Here is a 22,207-nt window from a genome sequence, read left to right as displayed (position 1 = left end):
AACATAGCCTTAAGTGGTAAAAGCGTTCAGTTGTGTAGATGTACAAAATGCATAGAAAGATCTTACTGTCTTTGTAAAATTCAGTGTCATTGATACTGGTTGTTGGAGACTCGATGTGTTACTGATGCCAAGGAAGACGCTGACCACAGGGGAGACAAGTTGAAAACTTTTACTGTTTGATATTTCTTCTAAAAAATCAGCTTCTTTCAGGATGTGAGTGATATTGGTATACTCCAGGCATCCTAATATTGCTACATCTGTTGAAGAAGAATAAAAATGATTTAGTTACTACAAATGAAATAATACCATGTGACTACGGGTAATGTGGATAGTAGTCACTCGTCAACACATCCCTTGTCTATATATCTCCATAAAGAGGAAAGCAGTACGTGAACATAACCTCTGCTCTGATAGACCAGACCCATCTATTTATTACATGGTTGATGGTTCATGTGTGACCTGAATTTGATAATACTTTTCCCCTTCAGTGCCTATGGACTGTATGGGCAGATGAAAACTTTAGTAGCTGTTCTTTTTGGGAAGAGAGGTATCACAATTTTTCAACAGGGGGGACTCTGAGCAACATGCGTGGAATTTGTATGATTATGTATATATCTACAGTTTTCTTATCTTAGTATTTTCTCATGATTTCTCCATTTTTTTTTATATTAGGTTTCAATATAACAGGTAGCCCAGATTTACACCTAGCCAAACCACAACCAACAAAAAAAAGTAGCAATTCTAGAAAAATGTTCCTTTGAAATGCTTCTAGGGAAAAGTTTTCTGTAGATTGCACACTTGGGCCTATAAGTTAGTTCTTTATTCTTCCCTCCAGGCTCTGCCAACATACAAGGTGTATGCCATGCCCATACGCTGTAATAGCTACTGTACATAGAAAAAAAGCTGTTTACTTGTATTTCCTGCGGCTGTTTTAGAATCCAGTGTAATACTGCTTTTGCTGCCTTGAACTGACAGTGTGCCACTATTCGAAGGACCATGTGAAACTTGAAAACCTGTGGGAACATAACTCGTTTTTAGGGTTCAGTAGTGATCAGTCGTATAATTGATCGTAAAGCAGTGTACAATGTTCAAGTCATAAGTATCAATCATTTATTTTACACCTATGCAGTGACATAATTGTAATGGGTGTCAGCTATTGACTAGACATTTATAAGCGTCACTAATTAAAAAACAACTTAATGGTGCGTTCACACCTACAGGATCTGCAGCTGATTTTCTGCAGCAGATTTCATTTAAATAACTGAACACAGCATCAAATCTGCTGCAGATCCTGTAGGTGTGAACGCACCCTAAGGCTATGTTCCCACTATGGGAATTAACCATCATTCAATGGCAAAAGGCTTCCGTATTTTCATAATGACAGCCACAAATAAAGTTCATGATCATTATTTGTGGCCGCCCTTTCGCGCTAAAGTCCCGTAGTGGTAACAGTGGTAGCCTAAAACATAATTTTTTGTAAATGAATCCGGCAAAATTGAGTTTTTCACTTAGCATTACTACTATTGATTATCAATAAAGGCGTTTACCCAGGGGATAGCATACTGTTAGGATATGCTATCACTTCATGATTAGTGGTGATCTGACTTCTGCTCCCCCCCTTCCCCCCTGTACAATGGCGTACCTAGTTGTGTAGGCTACTACAGACAGCCCCACAGTTTTTATTTTCGGTGCTATTGTCTTCTACTACCTTTTGGAATTTTATTTTATTTTTTTTTTTTATCTACCGGAAAAAGCATTTAAGAGCAACCAATATGTGACTTTCCAGATCAGCTGTTTGTAACGAGACATCCTCGGTGTTAGGTCGGGTTCACACAGGGTAAGACACTGGCCGTTCTGTGACCCGGCCATGTCACAGAACAGCCGGTGTCAGTGAAGTTAGTACTGGCCTTATAAACCTAATTTCTATTGAATTGGGACGCGGGCACGTGCGCGTGTGCCCGCATCCCAATTCACCATTGCACACAATGGAAAGTGTGGCCGGAGCTGCACCCTCCATTGTGCGAACTGACAGGTCTGTGCGGCCACTATTCAATGAATAGTGGTCGCACAAAACTGACATGTCAGTTTTTGTTGAGGACGCTTACAAACCTGGGAGGAGCGTATACTATGTGTATACACTCCGACCAAGATTCCATTGTTTGCAGCACAATGTAAATTATCAGTCATGGCCGTTGTTGCAAATTCAAACAATAGCCGTGATTAATTGATCATTTACGTTGTGCGAACTTAGCCTAAAGATGCGTTTCCATATGTGCGTTCAGAATGCAGCCAACAACCCCCCCCCCCCCCCCCCCACCACCATTTCTTTCTCAATAGTCGCACAATGTTGCCAGGATTATAGGGTATTGGTAAAGGAATGCGGGCTTGGTTACAGTTTGGAATGCATTGCACATGTGGACCATAAACCTGAACCTCTTCACAGTGAAGAACACACCATGGGAATACTCACTGATTGTCTTTTTTGCGTTGACATGTGACACAGATTTCTGTTCCACGAGAGCTAAGTTCTGTACTGTTTCTTCTACAGTTTTCAGGAGGCTTCCTGCTTTCTGTAATCTTTCAGTCTTATTGAGGTTGCTTAATCCATCAATCAGATCATCTAAGCCATCTATCAACTTCCAGAAGCAAAGAGGCAGAAATCTAGTTATTAAAGGGATCATTGTTTGCCATGTTCTAAGACTTTGTTCTCTCATACCCAGGAATGCATGGGTCTGATCATACATGAGAGGGGTGGTTTTGGCCACATGTGTTCTTAAGTATGTAAGATTGCGTCCTACGGGTAGCTTCACACGCAGCCGATTTCACTCTTTGAGTTCCACAGGAAAATCCACTGTGATTCCCGCTACAGTGAGTTTAAAAGGGGTTTTTATACAATGAAAATTCCACTGCTAGTATGTAACTACCGGCCTCCTTAACTAGCTGCCACCCGGAGCATACTTTACCTGGTCTGCTCTCCGGCTGCATCTGAGGCTCCAAACTCCCGTAGGTCCCGCTCAGCCAATCAGTGACTACAGCGGGACCTACGGGAATCGGGAGCCTCAGATGCATGAAATGATGAATGAAAATTTCGCTGCAAGTATGTACACTAACGTTCAAACGTTTAGGGTCACCCAAACAATTTTGTGTTTTCCATTAAAAGTCACACTTTTTCACCACCATACGTTGTGAAATGAATAGAAAATAGAGGCAAGACATTGACAAGGTTAGAAATAATGATTTGTATGTGAAATAACATTGTTCTTACATCACACTTTGCTTTCGTCAAAGAATCCACCTTTTGCAGCAATTCCAGCATTGCACACCTTTGGCATTCTAGCTATTAATCTGTTGAGGTAAGATGGAGAAATTGCCCCCCACGCTTCTAGAAGCAGCTCTCACAAGTTGGATTGGTTGGATGGGCACTTCTGGCGTACCATACGGTCCAGCTGCTCCCACAACAGCTCAATGGGGTTCAGATCTGGTGACTGCGCTGGCCACTCCATTACCTATCATAGAATACCAGCTGCTGCTTCTGCTGTAAATAGTTCTTGCACAATTTGGAGGTGTGTTTAGGGTCATTGTCCTGTTGTAGGATGAAATTGGCTCCAATCCAGCGCTGTCCACTGGGTATGGCATGGCGTTGCAGAGTGATAGCCTTCCTTATTCAGAATCCCTTTTACCCTGTACAAATCTCCCACCTTACCAGCACCAAAGCAACCCCAGACCATCACATTACCTCCACCATGCTTAACAGATGGCGTCAGGCATTCTTCCAGCATCTTTTCATTTGTCCTGCGTCTCACAAACGTTCTTCTTTGTGATCCAAACACCTCAAACTTGGATTCATCTGTCCACAACACTTTTTTCCATTATTCCTCTGTCCAATGTCTGTGTTCTTTTGCCCATCTTAATCTTTTTCTTTTATTGGCCAGTCTCAGATATGGCTTTTTCTTTGCCACTCTGCCCTGAAGTCCAAAATCCCGCAGCCGCCTCTTCACTGTAGATGTTGACACTGGTGTTTTGCGGGTACTATTTAATGAAGATGCCAGTTGGGGACCTGTGAGGCGTCTGTTTCTCAAACTAGAGACTCTAATGTGCTTATCTTCTTGCTTAGTTGTGCAATGCGGCCTCCCACTTCTTTTTCTACTCTGGTTAGAGCCTGTTCGTGCTGTCCTCTGAAGGGAGTAGTACACACCGTTGTAGGAAATCTTCAATTTCTTAGCAATTTCTCGCATGGAATAGCCTTCATTTCTAAGAACAAGAATAGACTGTCGAGTTTCAGATGAAAGTTCTCTTTTTCTGGCCATTATGAGCGTTTAATTGACCCCACAAATGTGATGCTCCAGAAACACAATCTGCTCAAAGGAAGGTCAGTTTTGTAGCTTCTGTAATGAGCTAGACTGTTTTCAGATGTGTGAACATGATTGCACAAGAGTTTTCTAATCATCAATTAGCCTTCTGAGCCAATGAGCAAACACATTGTACCATTAGAACACTGGAGTGATAGTTGCTGGAAATGGGCCTCTATACACCTATGTAGATATTGCACCAAAATCCAGACATTTGCAGCTAGAATAGTCATTTACCACATTAGCAATGTATAGAGTGTATTTGTTTAAAGTTATCTTCATTGAAAAGTACAGTGCTTTTCCTTCAAAAATAAGGACATTTCAATGTGACCCCAAACTTTTGAACGGTAGTGTAAGCCCATTCAAACTCACTGTAGCAGGAATTACAGGGGATTTAGCTGGGAATTCACAGCGTGAAATTTCCTGCGATTCGTTATGTGTGAAGCTACCCTAAACGATTAATTTTACTTCAAGCCTGTATATTTTTGCCATTTAAAGAGAAAAAGTAATCTGATATATTATACATGCATGTAGTAAATCACATTGGTGAACAATAAAAATGAGCAAGCTTATCAAAAGTTCAGTTTAGAAGTACAGCAAAAAGTTTAGTCTGGACCAAACAAACCTAAACTTCACCAGTATCAAAAAATTGCTTAAAGTGTCACTGTCGTTATAACTTTCAAAATCTAAATCAACAGTAGATGCGATATAAAGCAAGTTTGCAATTTACATTCATTTTTTTTAGTTCTGAAAAACGCAGCACTTCCTGTTTTCTGACTTTTTTTTTTCTCAAAAAACAGGAAACAGTCAGAAAACAGGAAGTCCTGTGTATCTCAGAACATCTGAGCGCTCACAGAGAGAAGGCAGTCATGTGACTGATGGATACATTGAGTGACTAACAACAACAGCATGATAACAACAAAAAATGAATGATGATAATGAATGTAAATTGCAAACTTGCTTTATTTCACATCTACTATTGATTTAGATTTTGAAAGTTATAATGACAGAGACACTTTAAGAGCCATAAAACCCTGTATAACATTGTTGGGTGACTAGGAGTTTACCTAAGTACATTTTTTTAGGGAAAGTTAATGGTAAAGGCTATGGGTAAACAGATGGTACCCAGTGGTAACTAACTGCCATTATTAGTCATAAAATGACGGCCATCCACTAAATTTCAACATTGTGTGAACATAGCCTTTCTGTGTTTCCAATCCACTCCTGGTTTTGGTTGCAATATGAGAACCAAAATACTGAACAAAAATACTGTGTGTAAACCCAACCTAAAAATGATGCAGCAATGAGTAGCAATAGGTTTTGCATCCAGAAAATGGAAAAACACCTTGAATTTGAACGTAAACAGATCACTTTTTGGATCTCTGAACTGTGACCCTGCTGTTTTCTCCCCAAATCCTCCTTTGCTTTTAGACTAAAGGCCCTATTCCACGGAACGATTATCGTTCGTATTCGGCCGCTACGGACGATAATCGCCCGGTGGAATAGAGTGCAACGATCAGCTGACATCGTTCATGTCGGCTGATCGTTGCAGTCGCTTGTTTTTCAACATGTTGAAAAACAAGCGACTGATATAGCAGCGATCTGCTGCCGGCGCTCCGTTGAATAGGAGCATCGGCAGCAGACGCTGCTATATCCTATGGGCTGCCCGGACAATCAGCGATCCCCTGGGCAGCCCCCATGCAGCTCCCCGCCGCCCCCTTCCGCACTCACCCGCTCGCTGCAACCGCATTGAATAGCGGCGGCAGCAAGCGGGGAACGAGGAGCAAATGAGCGCTGAGAGCGCTCGTTTGCTCCTCTAAACGACCTGTGGAATAGGGGCATTAGTAGGGACCAACTGCCAGTACTTCCTGGAGATTGCACTTGAATTGCGCATGACTTAGTGGATTGTAACCAAGAGCAACAGGTTATCAAAATAATGCAGGTACAAGGGGGGATAGTGAGTCTATATATCTCGAACAGTACATAAATGGGTTTTATAATGTGTACGGCTGGAATTTTGCTGCGTTTGGGCAGTAAGTTGGTGGCATATGTTGGAAAATCAGAAAAGGCTTTTACTGTGGCATCCTTACAGCAGGTATGTAGACTTTAATGGACCAGTTAGTCAACAAGTACACTGCACTATGTCTGCATGCCATTTTACTGGTATCATGAGGTATACCAGGTATGTATAGCTCAAATGTGATGTGAACAAAGTCTAAGTCATGTCTACCAGTCACATTTGTTTGATATCTTACCTTCTCCACCGAGAGCTTTTCCTGGCTAGTGACATTCTCACAATATGGTGTAAAGTTATCAGTTAATTTCTTCAGGTTACATTCAAACTGGATGACGAGAGACAGAAATATGTATTAATTCTCATGATCATATTTTCATCCTTGTTAGCCACTGTCAAGTACCTATAGAACCCCTTTTGTCACTCCTAAGGCCATATTACACAGCACGATATTAAGGGGGAAGTGAGTACCGACCTGTCAGCTCAGCGCTCGCTTCCCCCTTGTTCACTACTCATTGCCTGTGCTATTACACGAACAGACAGTGGGTAAGAAGCAGCAGGAGGGGCCACCTGAACAATCCTTAGGACACAGTCAGAAACATTGGGATCGGCACAACTCAACTCCTTTTTAGCCACTCATAGCCTACATGTATGTGCTCTTAAACTTTGCTTAACGTGGTGCAATAAACCAGAAAAAAGCAAGTAGCTCCTAGACAATCAACTTCCAATCCGTTGGAGGTTCTGGACAAAGCCAATAAAAAAGCATTTAGTAAACAACAGAAAGACTTGCTTCTTCCTAAAAAATATCATAAAAAACGCCCTGACGAATAAAGGAGAAGGAATAAACTAACACAGTAACGATCGTAACTAACAACCATCGTTCTTTGTAATATGGTGAACAATTTCAGGTTAACGATAAACAATCTCGTTTGCGATCATTTATTGTTAGTTGGTAATTGTTAAAAATCGCTTGTGTAATAGGACACTTAGATCATTCCGGCTGCCCATTAAAGTCAGCTGTGATCTACTGGTACCGCTCCTATTACATGAAGCGACGCAGAGCAGACCATCGATGACATGATTGTTTTATTTGAACATGATGAAAGACCACAATCAGCAGACATTGGTCTTCTTATAACAGGGCCTTTAGCTCCCCTTTTTAAACACTTTTTGAGATTTTTTTTCTCTCTAGTAAATGTCATGTTTTTTTTCTTTTTTTAAGTGAATGTACCATCATGTATGTCGCTTTAAGATTTTTACATCAAAAGACCGGAGCCGTGATGCCGTGGTCCTTCTTTTGAACCATGGCCCAATTCCTGTGCACGATGATTCTAATGGAGCTGCGTCACAGAACGGAGGGGTATCGTCACACTGGGGCCAGAGGGCCCACCCCCAGGCCGGGCCAGGGCCCGGGAATAGATGGGCATACCCACAACGATGCCAGTCTATTGATATAAAAATCTTAAAGTGATGTACCTGATGGTACATTTGCTTTCATTTATTTCTACAGATAAAGCCGTCACAGCACTTTTTTCAGTGATCTACACTACAGCCACAGCAATCTGAATCTAATGAAGCTCATGACCGGAAAGTCATATGTATATGTAATAGCTTGATTACTTATCCAAATAAACTTCACAAGCAATTTTGAACTGTTATGTGGAGTACCTCTCTCTATATTAAGGGTATATGCACACGGAGTGATTCTCGTGGAAAGCTTTGTGTGGAATCCACCGCTCGCTCCCCTGCGCGCCCAATGAAGTTCCACCTGTCACATAGGCTCCATTATATGCTCGAGCGGATTCCGTCATTCGCCAAAAGAAATTACATGTCTTTGGAGCCGGCGGAAAGAGAAGCGGGAGCGAGTGGCAGATTCCGCACAGTTTTCAGCACTAATTACTCTGTATGCATATACCCTTACGGGGACACCCCTTCTCCTGTTCCTAAAGAGAGGGCCCATCCTGTGTGTATCCATACTGTTATGTACTCCGAGATAATAATTTTTATTTATATAGCACCAGTAGATTCCGCAGCACTTTACAATTCTGTGGGTACATACATACACAAAAATCAGACATTACAGACACACACTTGTAATTATCAAACCATACATGAGGAATGAGGGCCCTGCTCAAAGGAGCCTACAAACTATGCGGAGAGATTGGCGGGTGACTGTCTCACCCAACACAGGTACGTTCCAATCCTATGTACAATGACTGGACCGTTTAAAGATAAAGCTCTTACTGCCTCTTCTGTCACCCCCAGTCCTCCTAGTCTGTAAGCTCTTTCGAGCAGGTCCCTCACTTCTTTGTATTTTTATTTTAATTCTTTAATTCTTTAATATGTGTATGTAAATGTAATGCCTGTATAAAGAATCGACAGCTGCGGAATCTGTTGGTGCTATACAAATAAATTATTATTATTATATTTTAACAATCTAATTTTAATTTTGATTTATGGGTTGCTTCTAAGTTTAGTATACTATCACATCTCTAGTGTAGAGTTCCAGTATTTAAATTTTTCTGTGGAATCTCTTACACATTTCCCACTTTAGGCTGGTTTACACTGCGTATATTTCAGTCAGTATTGTGGTCTTCATATTGCAACCAATACCAGGAGTGGATTAAAAACACAGAAAGGATCTGTTCACACAATGGTGAAATTGAGTGGATGGCCGCCATATAACAGTAAATAACGGCCATTATTTCAATATAACAGCCGTTGTTTTAAAATAACAGCAAATATTTGCCATTATATGGCGGCCATCCACTCAATTTCAACATTGTGTGAACAGAGCCTTTCTGTGTTTTTAATCCACTCCTGGTTTTGGTTGCAATATGAGGACCACAATACTGACTAAAATATATACGTAGTGTGAACCCAGCCTTAAACATCATTATATGCTATTCAGCCTTTTTCAATGATTTTGGAGTGGGAGAAAAGTTGAATTTGTATTTTCATTGTAAACCCAATCGGCAAAGGATAGCAGAAGGAGACCATGTATATCTTACCTGATCTTGTTCACATATCTCTTTTCTTGAAATGTATTTGCATTTTACTGGCAAAAAAATAGGTATATGATACAATTAGGCTTGGGGATATTGGAACTATTTATCTATCTAAATATATTTCCTTAAAAAAAACGTAAGCAAAATAATATTGGTAGTGCATGCAAGCTGTGGGATTATCTTTTCACCAGGATATTGTGGACACACGGTGTTGTCTGTGTTTTGACTTATGGAACATTGATATGCTACAATAATAGGAATGAACACAAGTTCATTAAAATTTGTCTTTTATCTGTAATAAGAGATTCTACTGTCCGACACCCAGAAACAAAGAGATAGTAGATATATGTAAAACCCTCCTCCTTTGCCCTAGTTTAATATCAATTTGTCTTTCATTAAAGTGGTTGTCTGACAAATTTCCTGTCCTTGTTTTGTTGCTATTGTTATTAAGCTATAGTCACCCGTTTAGTCTCTTTCCACCACCACTATGCCATTCCTCCGCTCTGGCTTTGTCTACAGGGCAGCAGCATTGACATGGATGTATAATACTGGTATATCTTTGCTGTATCCCTATAAACAAGGCTGGTGGGGAAGGAAGGCTGTAAGGGTCTATACTCACTGCTGATTATTGGCAGACTAGATAAGCGTCACTGCTTATGATCGGCCTGTGTTAAAGGGCCAGAGATCTACCGATGAATGAGAAATCTCTTGTTCATCACCTCTTTGACACTTAAGCACTGATCATGACATATAGCTGATAGATTCTCTTTAATGCTTGACAGTTTAAGGTGCAGGGGAATTGTTCTTGTGTGTCTTATGTTGTTTATTGAGAAGTTTGACGTAGCTTATAATGACGATAGGTGATACAAGGAATGGGAGGCAGAAGCAAGCGGTAATACAAGCAATACTGCCAAAGAAAATCCTCTGGGTTTAACTGCAGTGTGCAATTTAAGGGACCATTGATAGTCACTTAAAGCGTAACTGTCATATTTTTTTTATTGCAGAAATCAGTAGTATAAGCGATTTTAAGAAACTCTGTAATAGGTTTTATCAGCCAAAAAAGCCTCCTTCTGTACTCAAGAAGCAATCTCCCAGCCTCCCCCCCTGACTTCTTATCTGTGCATTATCAGGCAAACACGTCTTCATTACAGAGAAGCCAGTGAAGACGGGCTCTGCTCTCTCCATTCTATCCTTATGGAGGGGGGAGGGGCCGAGGTAGATGAGGGAGCAGGAAGAGGTGACATGAAGATCAGCTGTTTGTAGACTGTCTGGGCACCTAAAACGCAGGACTCTGGGGTCAGAAAGGTCAGTGCTTATCTATGAACTTGCTGAGAGAACATTGCAGGGTGTTGTGCTGTGCAGGACTGCTCCGTGCTCAGTCACTCCTAACAGCCCCTCCCCTCTTCATAGCCACATAATGGAGACAGAAATCCTGCTTTATCTGATGTGAGGGGGGAGGCTGGGAGATTGCTTTTTCAGTCCAGAAGGAAACTCTTTTGGTTTATGTAACCTGTTACAGAGTTTCTTAAAATCACTTGTACTGTTAAAGGAGAAGTCCGGCGAAATTTTTTTTCCCCCACTTCTTCCCTACATAAAAAGTTATATAAGTTCCTAATGTACACTCATGTCAGATTATGGTCCCTTACCAGACTTTCCCCTGGGTCTCCAGCTGCAGGAAGTGGCTTACTTCCTCATTCTGTGCTGACGTCACGACGAGTGCAGGGTCCCTGCTGCACCTTGGGTCGTGATGTAGGGCTTGCCACGTCACTGTACAGGCGTGCTCTGAGCTCCTGGCACGCCTCCCAGCCTCATGCATATTCATAGAGATGCCTCCTTCCTGTACAGAGACACTGACTACAACCCGTTCTGTACAGCAATCAGAACGGGATGAGGTGGGGGCTGCTGAGGGGGAGAAAGTACGGCAGACTAGAGCAGCCACACTGAGAACACCTCAGTGTGTGCTGTAATCAGATCGGGAGGAGGTGGGGGCTGTGGGAGAGAGCATGAGACTGGAGCAGGCAGGCTGGGAGCTCTGTATGAGCTGTGATCAGGACGGGAGGAGGTGGGGGCTGCAGGGGTGGAGGAGAGAGCATGAGATGCTGGAGCAGGCAGGCTGGGAGCTCCGTATGAGCTGTGATACGGACAGAGAAGGTGGGGAAGAGATGCTGGAGCAGGCAGGCTAAGAGCTCAGTGTGTCTGCTCTTACCAGAACGCTGATAAGGAGGCTGGGGAAAGAACATGACAGGCAGTGCAGGCTCACTGAGAGCTCCATGTGTGCTGTGATCAGAAGGGATGAGGTGGGGGCTGCAGGGGGGAAAGAACATGACAGGCTGTGCAGGTTCACTGAGAAGACAGTGTGAGCAGTGACCAGAAGGGGAGGAGAGGGCGGCTGTGTATACTATGTGGTGATTTGTTAGTGTAATTTACCATTTTGCAAAGCTGCACATTAGGTGTGCAGACACTAGCAGTGATGGCACAGAGGATGCAGGTGGCAGGAATACAGGCTAAGCACTGGGAGGGTGGTAACATTCAGGGGGTGGGACAAACAGCAAGGTTTGACTGAGTGGGCTGGACAAGGAGGAGAGGGGCGTATACAGTGGGCGTGACAGAGTAACAGAGCTTGGACAGGAAGTGAGGAGACACCAGCTTATAGTCAGAACGGGCGATGTGGGGGTCCGAGAGTGGCGATTCTGGGCTCAAACTGTTACTATACAAAAGGTGTACATGATCTCTTGTTTTTTTGGTTATTGTTTTTTTTTTAACAGACCCCGGAATTCTCCTTTAATATTTAATGTTTTAAAAAAAATGACCCTGAAATGACAGTTATGCTTTAAACCCCTGCAAGTGGCAAACAGGGAGAAAGAAGAGCCAGAAAGCAGCATGGAAGCCAAGATAGTCACAGAAAAGCCAAGGAGAAAACTAGAGATGAACCAGCTGGGAGAACCAAGAGATAAAGAGGGATCAGTATGACAATCATCAGGAGCGTATTAAAGAGATGGAGATTTAAAAAAGTATCCATTTACAGCTGGTGTGCATAATTGTACCTTCACTAGTGTTCTCTTCTCTCTTCTGTATATTCTGTGTGACCTTTTTGTGTTTTCTCATTCTATTTCTGCCTATATATATTATCTCTTGTTTTTGACCCAATCTTTCTGTGGTTTTGCCCTGCCTCTCTTTGGTCTCAGACATCTTTTCCTGGTTTCTAGGTTCTGGTTATCCCTTATTTGTGCCAATTCAGCCCTTGAAGTACCCTAATTTTTTCATTCAGACTGTTAAGCTTCCTACCCTGACTGCATAAGCGCCTAGTAAGAGTAGGGTACGTTGCCCAGTTGGGGGCTGCTGGTTGGCAGATTGTCCAAATAAGTAGGGACTGTGGGCTGGGTTCAGTTCAGCACTCACTGTTCCCCTACAGAAGTGACTGTTTCATGTTCTGAGCTTGCTGCTGAAGCTAATATTTTTTTTTTCTTTTGTAGTTTTCCTTAGTAATCTTAAAGGAGAAGTCTGGCAAAAAAATGTATTTAAATATTGTATTGCCCCCCAAAGTTATACAAATCCCCAATATACACTTATTACGGGAAATGCATATAAAGTGCTTTTTTTTCTTCACTTACTACTGCACCAAGGCTTCACTTCCTGGATAACATGGTGATGTCACTTCCTGCATAACATAGTGATGTCGCTTCCTGGATAACATGGTGATGTCACTTCCTGGATAACATGGTGATGTCACTTCCTGGATAACATGGTGATGTCACTTCCTGGATAACATGGTGATGTCACTTCCTGGATAACATAGTGATGTCACGACCCGACTCCCAGAGCTGTGCGGGCTGTGGCTGCTGGAGAGGATGATAGCAGAGGGATGCTTAGTGTCCCTCCAGTGCCCTGTGTCCCTCAGTGTCCCTGTGCCATCATCCTCTCCAGCATCCACAGCTCTGAGAGTCGGGGCGTGACATCACTCTTTTTTATCTAGGAAGTGACATCACCATGTAATCCAGGAAGTGACATCACCATGTAATCCAGGAAGTGAAGCCTTGATGCAGTAGTAAGTGCAGGGAAAAAAGCACTTTATGTGCATTTCCCGTAATAAGTGTATATTGGGGATTTGTATAACTTTTGGGGGGCAATACAATACTTTAATAAAAATTTTCGCCGGATATCTCCTTTAATGCTACTTGTTACATCTTTGATTTCCAAACACCTTGAGGAATTGATACAGTACATTACAGATCGTATCACCTTTTGTAAAGCTGACCACCTACATAATGCAGAGAATACATTTTATTAGCTTAAAATATAGCTAACTTTAATACAACACCTCGTTCATTGAGTTAAACAGTGCACATTTGTGTAGTTTATGGATGTGTTAAGGTCACTAGAGTGAATGTTACACTCATGCAGTTTCACTTCCCAAGTGTCAGTTTGAAAAACTTCAAAAGTTTTGATCGGTCTGGGTCGCTGAGTGCTTAGATCGGGAGAACAAGCTGGGAGAAGACTGCTGCACTCCCGCTCTCTGTTAGGGAAAAAAACCCACTTTCATTATGTAAGTCTATGAAGCGGCTTCTTTTTTTCTTACACAGAGTGGGGATTTGGACGTGCTGTAGCACCATCCTCTCCCTGCCCGTTCTCCCGATCGGTATGAGCGTGAACATTCAGATGCGGACCAATCAATACTTTGTCAAAAGTTTTTCAGTGATCCCCTAGTGATCTTTTTTGAACTTTTCTAGAATATTGAAAGTGGTAGTAAAAATAGAAGTGCTGGTCAAGTAAGCAAATATAACAGAAAAAAAGAATAGAAAGGGGGGTAAAGTATGAGAAGGAATAAAGCAAGCATCATGTGCCATGGCTGCAGGAACACTTGTATTCACCATTGCATTGTGGGTACTGTAATCCCAGTGAAACTGCTCTGTATCCTTCTTGACAGGAACAATTTATGTATGTTTTTTTCCCCACACATAAACCTTTTAAACCACATAAAGACTTTTCACACTTCACTATTTCTGTGGCAGAAAATAATAAAAACTTAATTAGGATTAGAAAAACATAAATATTCTGACATCTAAAAAATATTTGGTATTGTCACATGTGGAATTTTACCAAAGTATTAAAATAATAATCTTGGACGGGAAATGTCCTTGGGATAAACATCTCTCCTAAGATGATGATAACAGTAAAGTAAGTAATATAAATGCTATAAACTTATAAATGAAGAAAAAACAAAACACTAAACGCTAAAAGTATTGATCTCTGATCATTTACATTGATTTTTTTTTTTTTAGATAAAGATCAAAAAGTGCCATCTACTCAAAAACTACCAATTATGGCACAAAAAGTGACCCTTATACAGCCCCTTAGATTGAAAAATAAATGTTATAGGAGTCAAAATAGGGCAATTTTAGGTATATTAAATTCAAGAAAAATTTTCATTTTTTTTTAAAGGTAATAAAACAAAATCAAAACAAAGCTAGCATTGTAATTGTACTAACCCACAGAATATAGATAACATGTCAATTTTACTATAACTTGCAAGGCATAAAAATCAAATAGCCCTCAAATTTTCAAAATTCTAATTGTTTTATGGTAAAATAAAAGGTTTAATTGGAAAGAACAATTGGCCCCACAAAAAACAAGCCCTTATTTGTTTCGTAGATGGAAAAAATAAGTAATGAGATAGTTCAGACGTTAATGAGAAATTTAAAATGCAAAAATAAAAATTTCTCAGAAATGAAAGGGTCAAATTATAGGACCTTTTAGGAGTTTATGTATATGTAGTTCATAGTGAGAATACAAGGAAGCGGATGACATAACAAAACATGCACTAAAACCCTGATACTTACCAAATGCTGTGACATATGAGGGACGGTGGCTTGAGCTGGTCTATAGAGAAGCTGCTGGGCTGCAGACTGAACAATGTGACTCTGCCTGAGTAACAGCCTGCAGGAGGTTTTATTTTGGCCTTTATCAGGTAAATAGGTGCCGATGGCTATGTATGGCCACTGATCACTAGATTGGTGCTCTAGAGTCATGTCATGTGGTGTGAGATGTTATTATGGTTGAACATGCACCCTGACACTCCTTTCAAAGTCTCTGTGACAAAGTAAAGTACATGGTACCCTGCAGGACAGCGTATGTGCACACAATAAAGACCATGGCACAGAAGAGTCATCGTCATTCATAGTGCAGAAGACTTTTTCATTTAATACAGTCAGATTGAATATAAATGGAATAATAATGCTGTACTCACCAGAACATGTGTTGGAAACATTTAGGTATCCGCTAGCACAGAGGCACTTATATGAACCCGGAAAATTCTTGCAGACGGTGTTAGAACCACAGATACCCCAGCTCTTACTGCACTCATCTATATCTGTTGAAGAAGATCACATTCCACTTTTTAATGTGTTGTAAAAAACAAAACAAAAAAAAAACGTAGAAGAATGCACCTGTCAGCAGCCGTAGAATGGAGTCTGACTTTGTGAAAAACAAAGTGTTGCAACCACTAATACTTTATTCTATATGTTGTAGAACAGTCATGTCAAACTCTGGCCCGCAGTGCCAGTGCCATTGCAGCAGATTATAATATGGGTGGTCCAGACAGGCGCTCGGACTGGTTACTATATAAGAGACTATTTGGAGGGCTGGCTACTATATAAGAGACTATTGGCGTGAGCTTGCTACATTATAAGACTTGGAGAGAGCTGGCTATTATTTAAAAATATGGGGTAGTGGTGGTATTGTATAAAAGACTATTTTAGGGACTGGCTTCTATATAAGAGAATATTGGGGAGGACTGGCTTCTATATAAGAGAATATTGGGGAGGACTGGCTACTATATAAGAGACTATATGGAGGGCTGGCTACTATATAAGACACTATTGGGAGGGCTGGCTACTATATAAGACACTATTGGGAGGACTGGCTACTATATAAGACACTATTGGGAGGGCTCGCTACTATATAAGACACTATTGGGAGGGCTCGCTACTATATAAGACACTATTGAAAGGGCTGGCTACTATATAAGACACTATTGGAAGGGCTGTCTACAATGTTGGGCTCTAAAAGTAGGCCTGGCTAGTATGTGGGGCACTATGGGGGGGGGGGGCTACTACATGGGGCACAATTATGGGATTACCTACTGCTTGAGGGATATAATGGGTAACTACCATGTGGGGACAATCACTTTAGGATAGGCAGTGCCAGGAACGCTGTACACTGCTCTGACAGTGCCAGGAACGCCGCATGCACTCTTTATTAATTATTAGGGTTGTCCCACGACTTTCTAAATTTTTTTTATTTTGGCCCACTGTGTATTTGAGTTTGACACCCCTCTTGTAGAAGGACACTTTTTTATGTAGTTCAGTTTTATTTGCATAGCAGGTAGTATCCTATATGGGGCCCTGAAGGAGCCTCAGGGGTAAGGGTAAGTTAGGATTTGATGTGGTTGACAGCTGTTAAGGGAGAAGTTTGTGTAGACCAAAGGGACACTGAAATTCACAGTAGTTACATGCCTTTCATATTTTTCAAGGTTAAAGGGGTTGGACGCTTTCTAATAAAATGCTTAGGTGTACTATAATAGTAGGCCATGCTCCTACTTACAGTGAGTTGCCGCTGTGCCCTGGTCTTGACGTATGAGATGTTCTCCACTACGCCTGTATATGCCTATGGAGGACTCTGAGGGAGCAGCCTGGTAACAAGGGGTAGTAGCCTCTTATACTTTAAGACCAGGCCACAGCGGCAGCTCCTTACTGTAAGTCGTATTACTATTAAAGTACACCCAAGTGTTTTATTACAAAGTCCCCAACCCATTTAAAATATGGGCTGTAGGTTGCTTTCCCTGTCTTGCAATGGGACACCATGATTACGTCTTATGCTCCCAAGCCTAGATGTCAGGAATCAGGAATAGACCCAGTTTATTAGCAAGGTTACAGAGAAAGAAGCCAATGGCCTTATAAATGCTAGTATACATTTACTAACATGAGTAAACCTTCTGAGAAATTGCACACACTGTTTAGGGACTTCCTCACCTTGTGATTTCATAATCAACATTTATGTATAAATTAACTGGAAACACATAGGTTGAGATTCTTCTCGCATCTATAAGCCTGTGTTTGTAATAGCATTTCAATGAGGTTTTAGTGTATAACTTGAGGGCTGGAAACCAAGGAAGGATTTAAAGAAAGTTATTTGGCCAATCTTGAGTTAATATTTGTACCACCTTCCTCAATATTCTTTAGTGGGGTATAATATGCGCTGGAGACTTCACAACAAATAGACTATAGCTGTGGCAGTAATATTTAGGGGAAAAATAGCTTTATGTGGTGCATGTGTCATCTGTTATTGTTTCTTCTGCTGCACATCACTGACCTGTACACGTGTTCTCTGTTTTGTTGTTGGAAGGACAGAATGAGGTCTGATTATCCTTCAGGAAGCCGCCGTCACACTTACAGTAATAACTGCCCGGTGTGTTTTGACATGTAGTGCTAGAACCACAAACATGTGTGCGATCTCTGCACTCGCTTATATCTGAAAAATATAGTAGAGAGAACAAACATGTTTTTATTGTATGCCCGTTGAGTAGAAATTTTATACATCTTTAGTTGTTTTGCTGCATTTTCACAAAGTTATGGGAACATAGCCTCAGGGTGTATTCACAGAGTCAGGGATTTAACCCCTTCAAGACCAAGCCCATTGGTGCACGGATGTCCGGGTCAAATTAATGCAATGTTCCTCCCCGCCTTCTAAGAGCCATAGTGCTTTTATTTTTCCACCTACAGGGCTGGTTGAGGTGTCATTTTTTTGCACCATGATCTCTAGTTTATATTAGTATCATATTGGTGTAACAGAAAAATTTAGATTGCTTTTTTTTTTAATTTTTTTCTGATTATATAATTAAAAAATTCAGCAATCTTAGTGTTTTTTTTCTTCTTCGTTTACGCCATTCACCCTGCAGGAACAGTAATGTTATATTTTAAAGGGATAGTGTCGCTTTTTTTTTCTTTTTTTTTTAAAAATGTAATAATAAAAAATATGTGGCTTATTATTTTTTATTTTTTCCTTGGCATGTGGCATCAGTGTTGAATAGTACAGTGTCTGTGTAGGTGTCGTGCTATGACACCATACACAGACGCTGTACGGCACAAACAGCATTGAAGTGAACGGACGGAGTCCGTCCCGTTCACTTACACTGTGTTTCAGAAGCTGTGTGCTACGCATGTTCAAAAACATGCGCAGTACACAGCTGTGGGAGGGTGGCGGCGCCATTGTAAAGAAGCCTTTACTATGGAAAGTAATGTGTGCTGTGTGCAGTCCTGCGGCTGATGCCCGTCCCCATTATCCCTCTCTGCCACCCCAGCCCCCCTCCTGTTCTGGCTGATGCCCGCTCCAAGGTAGTGCGTCCCCATACACCTGCCCCAGCTCATGCCCTTCCCCAGTATCCCTCACCTCCGCTGAGCACCCCAACCCCCCGTTCCTCGGCTCATGGCCGCTCCCACTGCTGCTGGGGTGACCGCTCTGCCCCAACCCCCTCCTGTCACTGCCGGCAATTGCCCTGGGCCCCGCTTAAGTCCGCCGCCTCCAGCCTGGCAGAGCAGTGACCTGGAGCCAGAGCTGTTCCTAGGCTCCATTCACTGTCACGCTGCTACAGCTATCCCCTCCGTGTAACTGACAGCCAGCAGCAGCTCTCACAAGGTAAACTTACTACTGTGTGCTGCTGCTGTCCATGCAGCCCTCCCGCGAAACTCATAGCTTTCTTGTTTAGCTTCTCTGCTGCTCTGTCTCTTGTTACTGACAACCAGAGGCAGAGGCTGAAGGAGAAAGCCTCCATGTACACACACAGGCTCTGGATATGCCTGGAATAGCAGAGCTGTCACACAGGAGGAGACAAATCTCTATTTATACACTATATGCACACAGGAGGAAGGAGGACAGTCCCCTTTCCTCCTGTGTCTACATAGTGCATATATAGAGACCTGCCCCCCCCCTCCTGTGTGTATATATAGAGACCTGTCCCGACTAGAGACTTTTGGTCTGACGGCATCAGCGCCCTCTCGTCATGCCTGTGATCCCGGCCGCATAGTTGCGCACCCGCGAATATGCGGCCAGGATATTCCAGGGAATTCAACAGCAATTCCCTGGAATATCCTGGCCGCATATTCCCGTGAGCGCAACTATGCGGCCGGGATCACAGGCATGATGAGAGAGCAAACTGCTTTCAGACCAAAAGTCAGAGCAGTTCGCTCATCTCTAGTCCCGACCTGTGTGCAGGGGAGCTATGTGTGTGGAGCCTGCTGCACATCTTTCCTCCAGCCTCTCCTCCTCTTCCTGGGTGCTCCGTTCACAGGGAGCAAAACTGGCCGAATCCCGCCAGCCTCCGTGTCATAATGACCGTGAACATGTTCATTCTTCAGCGCGGAGAAAGGAGGCACGCGAGCCTCCTATAGACTGTCATTATGACACGGAGGCTGGCGGGATTCTCTGCCACGGAATTACGCCAGTTTTGCTCCCTCCATCACTGCTTTGGTTCATGCGCGGGATCAGCTCTGCTATGTAATTCATGGGATTGGCTGCAGAACGTATTGCACCAACATATACCGCAGCGCTGTGCATGGTGGGGCAGGCATTAATGTCGCAGAGATCAACGCAATCTCAGCAATGTGTAACATTTCAAAAATGTCTTAGGCCGCCCGTTAATTGTGTCCCATCAGGCTTAGTGCCAACCTGACCTGTCACCTGTGTAGGAAGATGACATGTTAGGCGCTGTTCATACTGTGCATTTTTATTTTTGAGGCAGCCCACTGTATAGGGAAGCATAGTCTGCTGTGTTTTCTTGTGACTCTTGAGACCACTAGGACACCATCGGGACAGTGAAGGCCTATGGTATGTTCAGTGCTAAGTGCTTTCAAGGGACATATGCAGAACGCTTGTGGTGAATTGAAGTGATTCCATATGCGACATTGTCACCTTAAAGACATAACGTGACAATACATTTTGCATTTTCACCTTTCTGTAATATTGATGACTTTCAGCATTTTAGCTATTTGCCCCCTACGTACCCACCTGTATAGTAGTGATGCCCCCTGTAGTGAAGCTGTCTGTGATTTTTCATGTATGAGAGTGCCTGTATGAGCTGCCTGTATGAGCTTGCCTGTATGAGTGTTCATGTATCAGTGTGCATGCGCGAGCTGCCTGTATGAGAGTGCATGCGCGAGCTGCCTGTATGAGAGTGCATGCGCGAGCTGCCTGTATGAGAGTGCATGCGCGAGCTGCCTGTATGAGAGTGCATGCGCGAGCTGCCTGTATGAGAGTGCATGCGCGAGCTGCCTGTATGAGAGTGCATGCGCGAGCTGCCTGTATGAGTGTACATTAAGGATGAGCAAATGTACATTAGTATTGAAATGCTTCGCTATGCTCGGCCGTCAGCCGGCTTCATTTGAGCTCTGCTCCGGGTGTTTGGAAAAGCTGGATACAGTTCTGGGAGAAGTTCCCCAGAGCTGTCCCAGATATTCCAGACACCTGGAAATTTCACAGGCTATGATATACAATATGTTTATTTATTTTTTAAAAATATTTTTAGTTTCATAATGGGCAAGGGGTATTTTAAACTTTTATTGGGATGGGGGTTTGTAAGTTTTTTTTTTATACCTTTAAAAACTTTTTTATTACACTTTTTAACATTTTTTTCACTGTAAGACATGCAATCATTAGATTGCATGTACTGATCTATGCTATGCCATAGCATAGCATAGATCAGTGTTATCCGCGATCTATGCATCGAGCCTGCCTGAGAGCAGACTCTATCCATAGATGGCTGATCCGACAGGACGGAGGTAAGTGGATTACACCCCCGCCCGTCTGTACAAGCCATTCTGCGGGGGTCCCGATCACTCAGTAACAGGAGCTTGTCCTGTCACTGACTACCTTCTGCTCCAGGGGCTACAAATCCGGATCTGCCGCGGGCAAGTGGGCGTCGTCAATCTCGTGGGTGCACGCGGTTGGCTTAGCGATCTAGTGAGCGAGTGGGTGGTGGAATTGGGAACAGGTGGCGAATGCGATCTCCTGGATGCGGACGGGCATCTCGTTGGTGTGGGTGGCCCGGTGGGGGGTCTCGTGGGAGGGGGGGGCATGGTGGCAATCTTCTGAGTGTGGGCAGGTGGCCCAGCAGATGGTGCTCTGACCTGCAGGAGGAGCAGTCACTTGCTGCACACCCGCACTCTGTGCACCAATAATTTAATTTTTTAAAAATTCTATTCAAATTTTTCTAATTCACCATTTTCAAAGAGATTTAAATCTATTCCAAAATTATAGGCAAATTAGTCAAAAACCCAAAGGTTTTTTTTCTTGATAACGAACAATGTGTCTCAAAAAGTGGTTATATGTAGTATATGTGCCAGCCGCTGTAAAAGATGCCACAACTAAATTCTGGCAAACTGTTCAAAATGAAAACTACTGCACCACATACAGTTGGCACTTGGTATGAACTGTAAAGTGTTCTTTTTTGGCACAGTTTGCCTAGAATACTTCCCCCACTGTGTTATTAGGTTCACCCACAGCACTTACCTAAGCAGTCATCTCCATCCTTTCTATACCCTGGTATACAGGGATACGATCTATTAACCGTCCCGTCTTCAGAGCAGATATGATTCCTGCACCTCTGTGTACCTGAGGAATAATAAAAGGAGTCAGTTCTGCTTTTCCTGAAAGCATCTGTATTCTCGCTCTTTCTGCTATATTTAAAGGGGGTTGTACGGCTTTTTTTTTTAATTTTTTTTAGCTAGATTTATTAGTAGTACACAATTGCCTAATCCCAATCCACTACTGCTCACCGCTTCCTAGTA

General features: G+C 42.5%; 1 protein-coding gene and 1 long non-coding RNA gene across 6 annotated transcripts in view; one reads left to right on the top strand and one right to left on the bottom strand.

The window, feature by feature from the left end:
• Positions 1-22,207, top strand: part of LOC138767963 (uncharacterized) — a 126,018-nt gene that overhangs the window by 9,748 nt on the left and 94,063 nt on the right. The gene's annotated exons all lie outside the window — the stretch shown is intronic.
• Positions 1-22,207, bottom strand: part of LOC138767940 (adhesion G protein-coupled receptor E5-like) — a 65,295-nt gene that overhangs the window by 15,585 nt on the left and 27,503 nt on the right. The window contains exons 5-13 of one of the 2 annotated variants that reach the window (XM_069945849.1): positions 21,930-22,031; positions 17,739-17,897; positions 15,616-15,738; positions 14,240-14,371; positions 9,375-9,421; positions 6,605-6,691; positions 2,471-2,636; positions 912-1,013; positions 67-257 (exon numbers count right to left, since the gene is read on the bottom strand). In XM_069945849.1, the coding sequence (XP_069801950.1) occupies positions 67-257; positions 912-1,013; positions 2,471-2,636; positions 6,605-6,691; positions 9,375-9,421; positions 14,240-14,371; positions 15,616-15,738; positions 17,739-17,897; positions 21,930-22,031 (1,109 nt within the window). The remainder of the gene's footprint in view (positions 1-66; positions 258-911; positions 1,014-2,470; positions 2,637-6,604; positions 6,692-9,374; positions 9,422-14,239; positions 14,372-15,615; positions 15,739-17,738; positions 17,898-21,929; positions 22,032-22,207) is intronic. The other variant, XM_069945858.1, reaches the window with a different exon arrangement.

This window comes from Dendropsophus ebraccatus, chromosome 1 (genome assembly GCF_027789765.1).
Source record: "Dendropsophus ebraccatus isolate aDenEbr1 chromosome 1, aDenEbr1.pat, whole genome shotgun sequence".
Classification (NCBI taxonomy): domain Eukaryota; kingdom Metazoa; phylum Chordata; class Amphibia; order Anura; family Hylidae; genus Dendropsophus; species Dendropsophus ebraccatus.
Note: the sequence above shows the minus strand (reverse complement) of the source record. Positions and strands in the feature narration are given on the sequence as shown.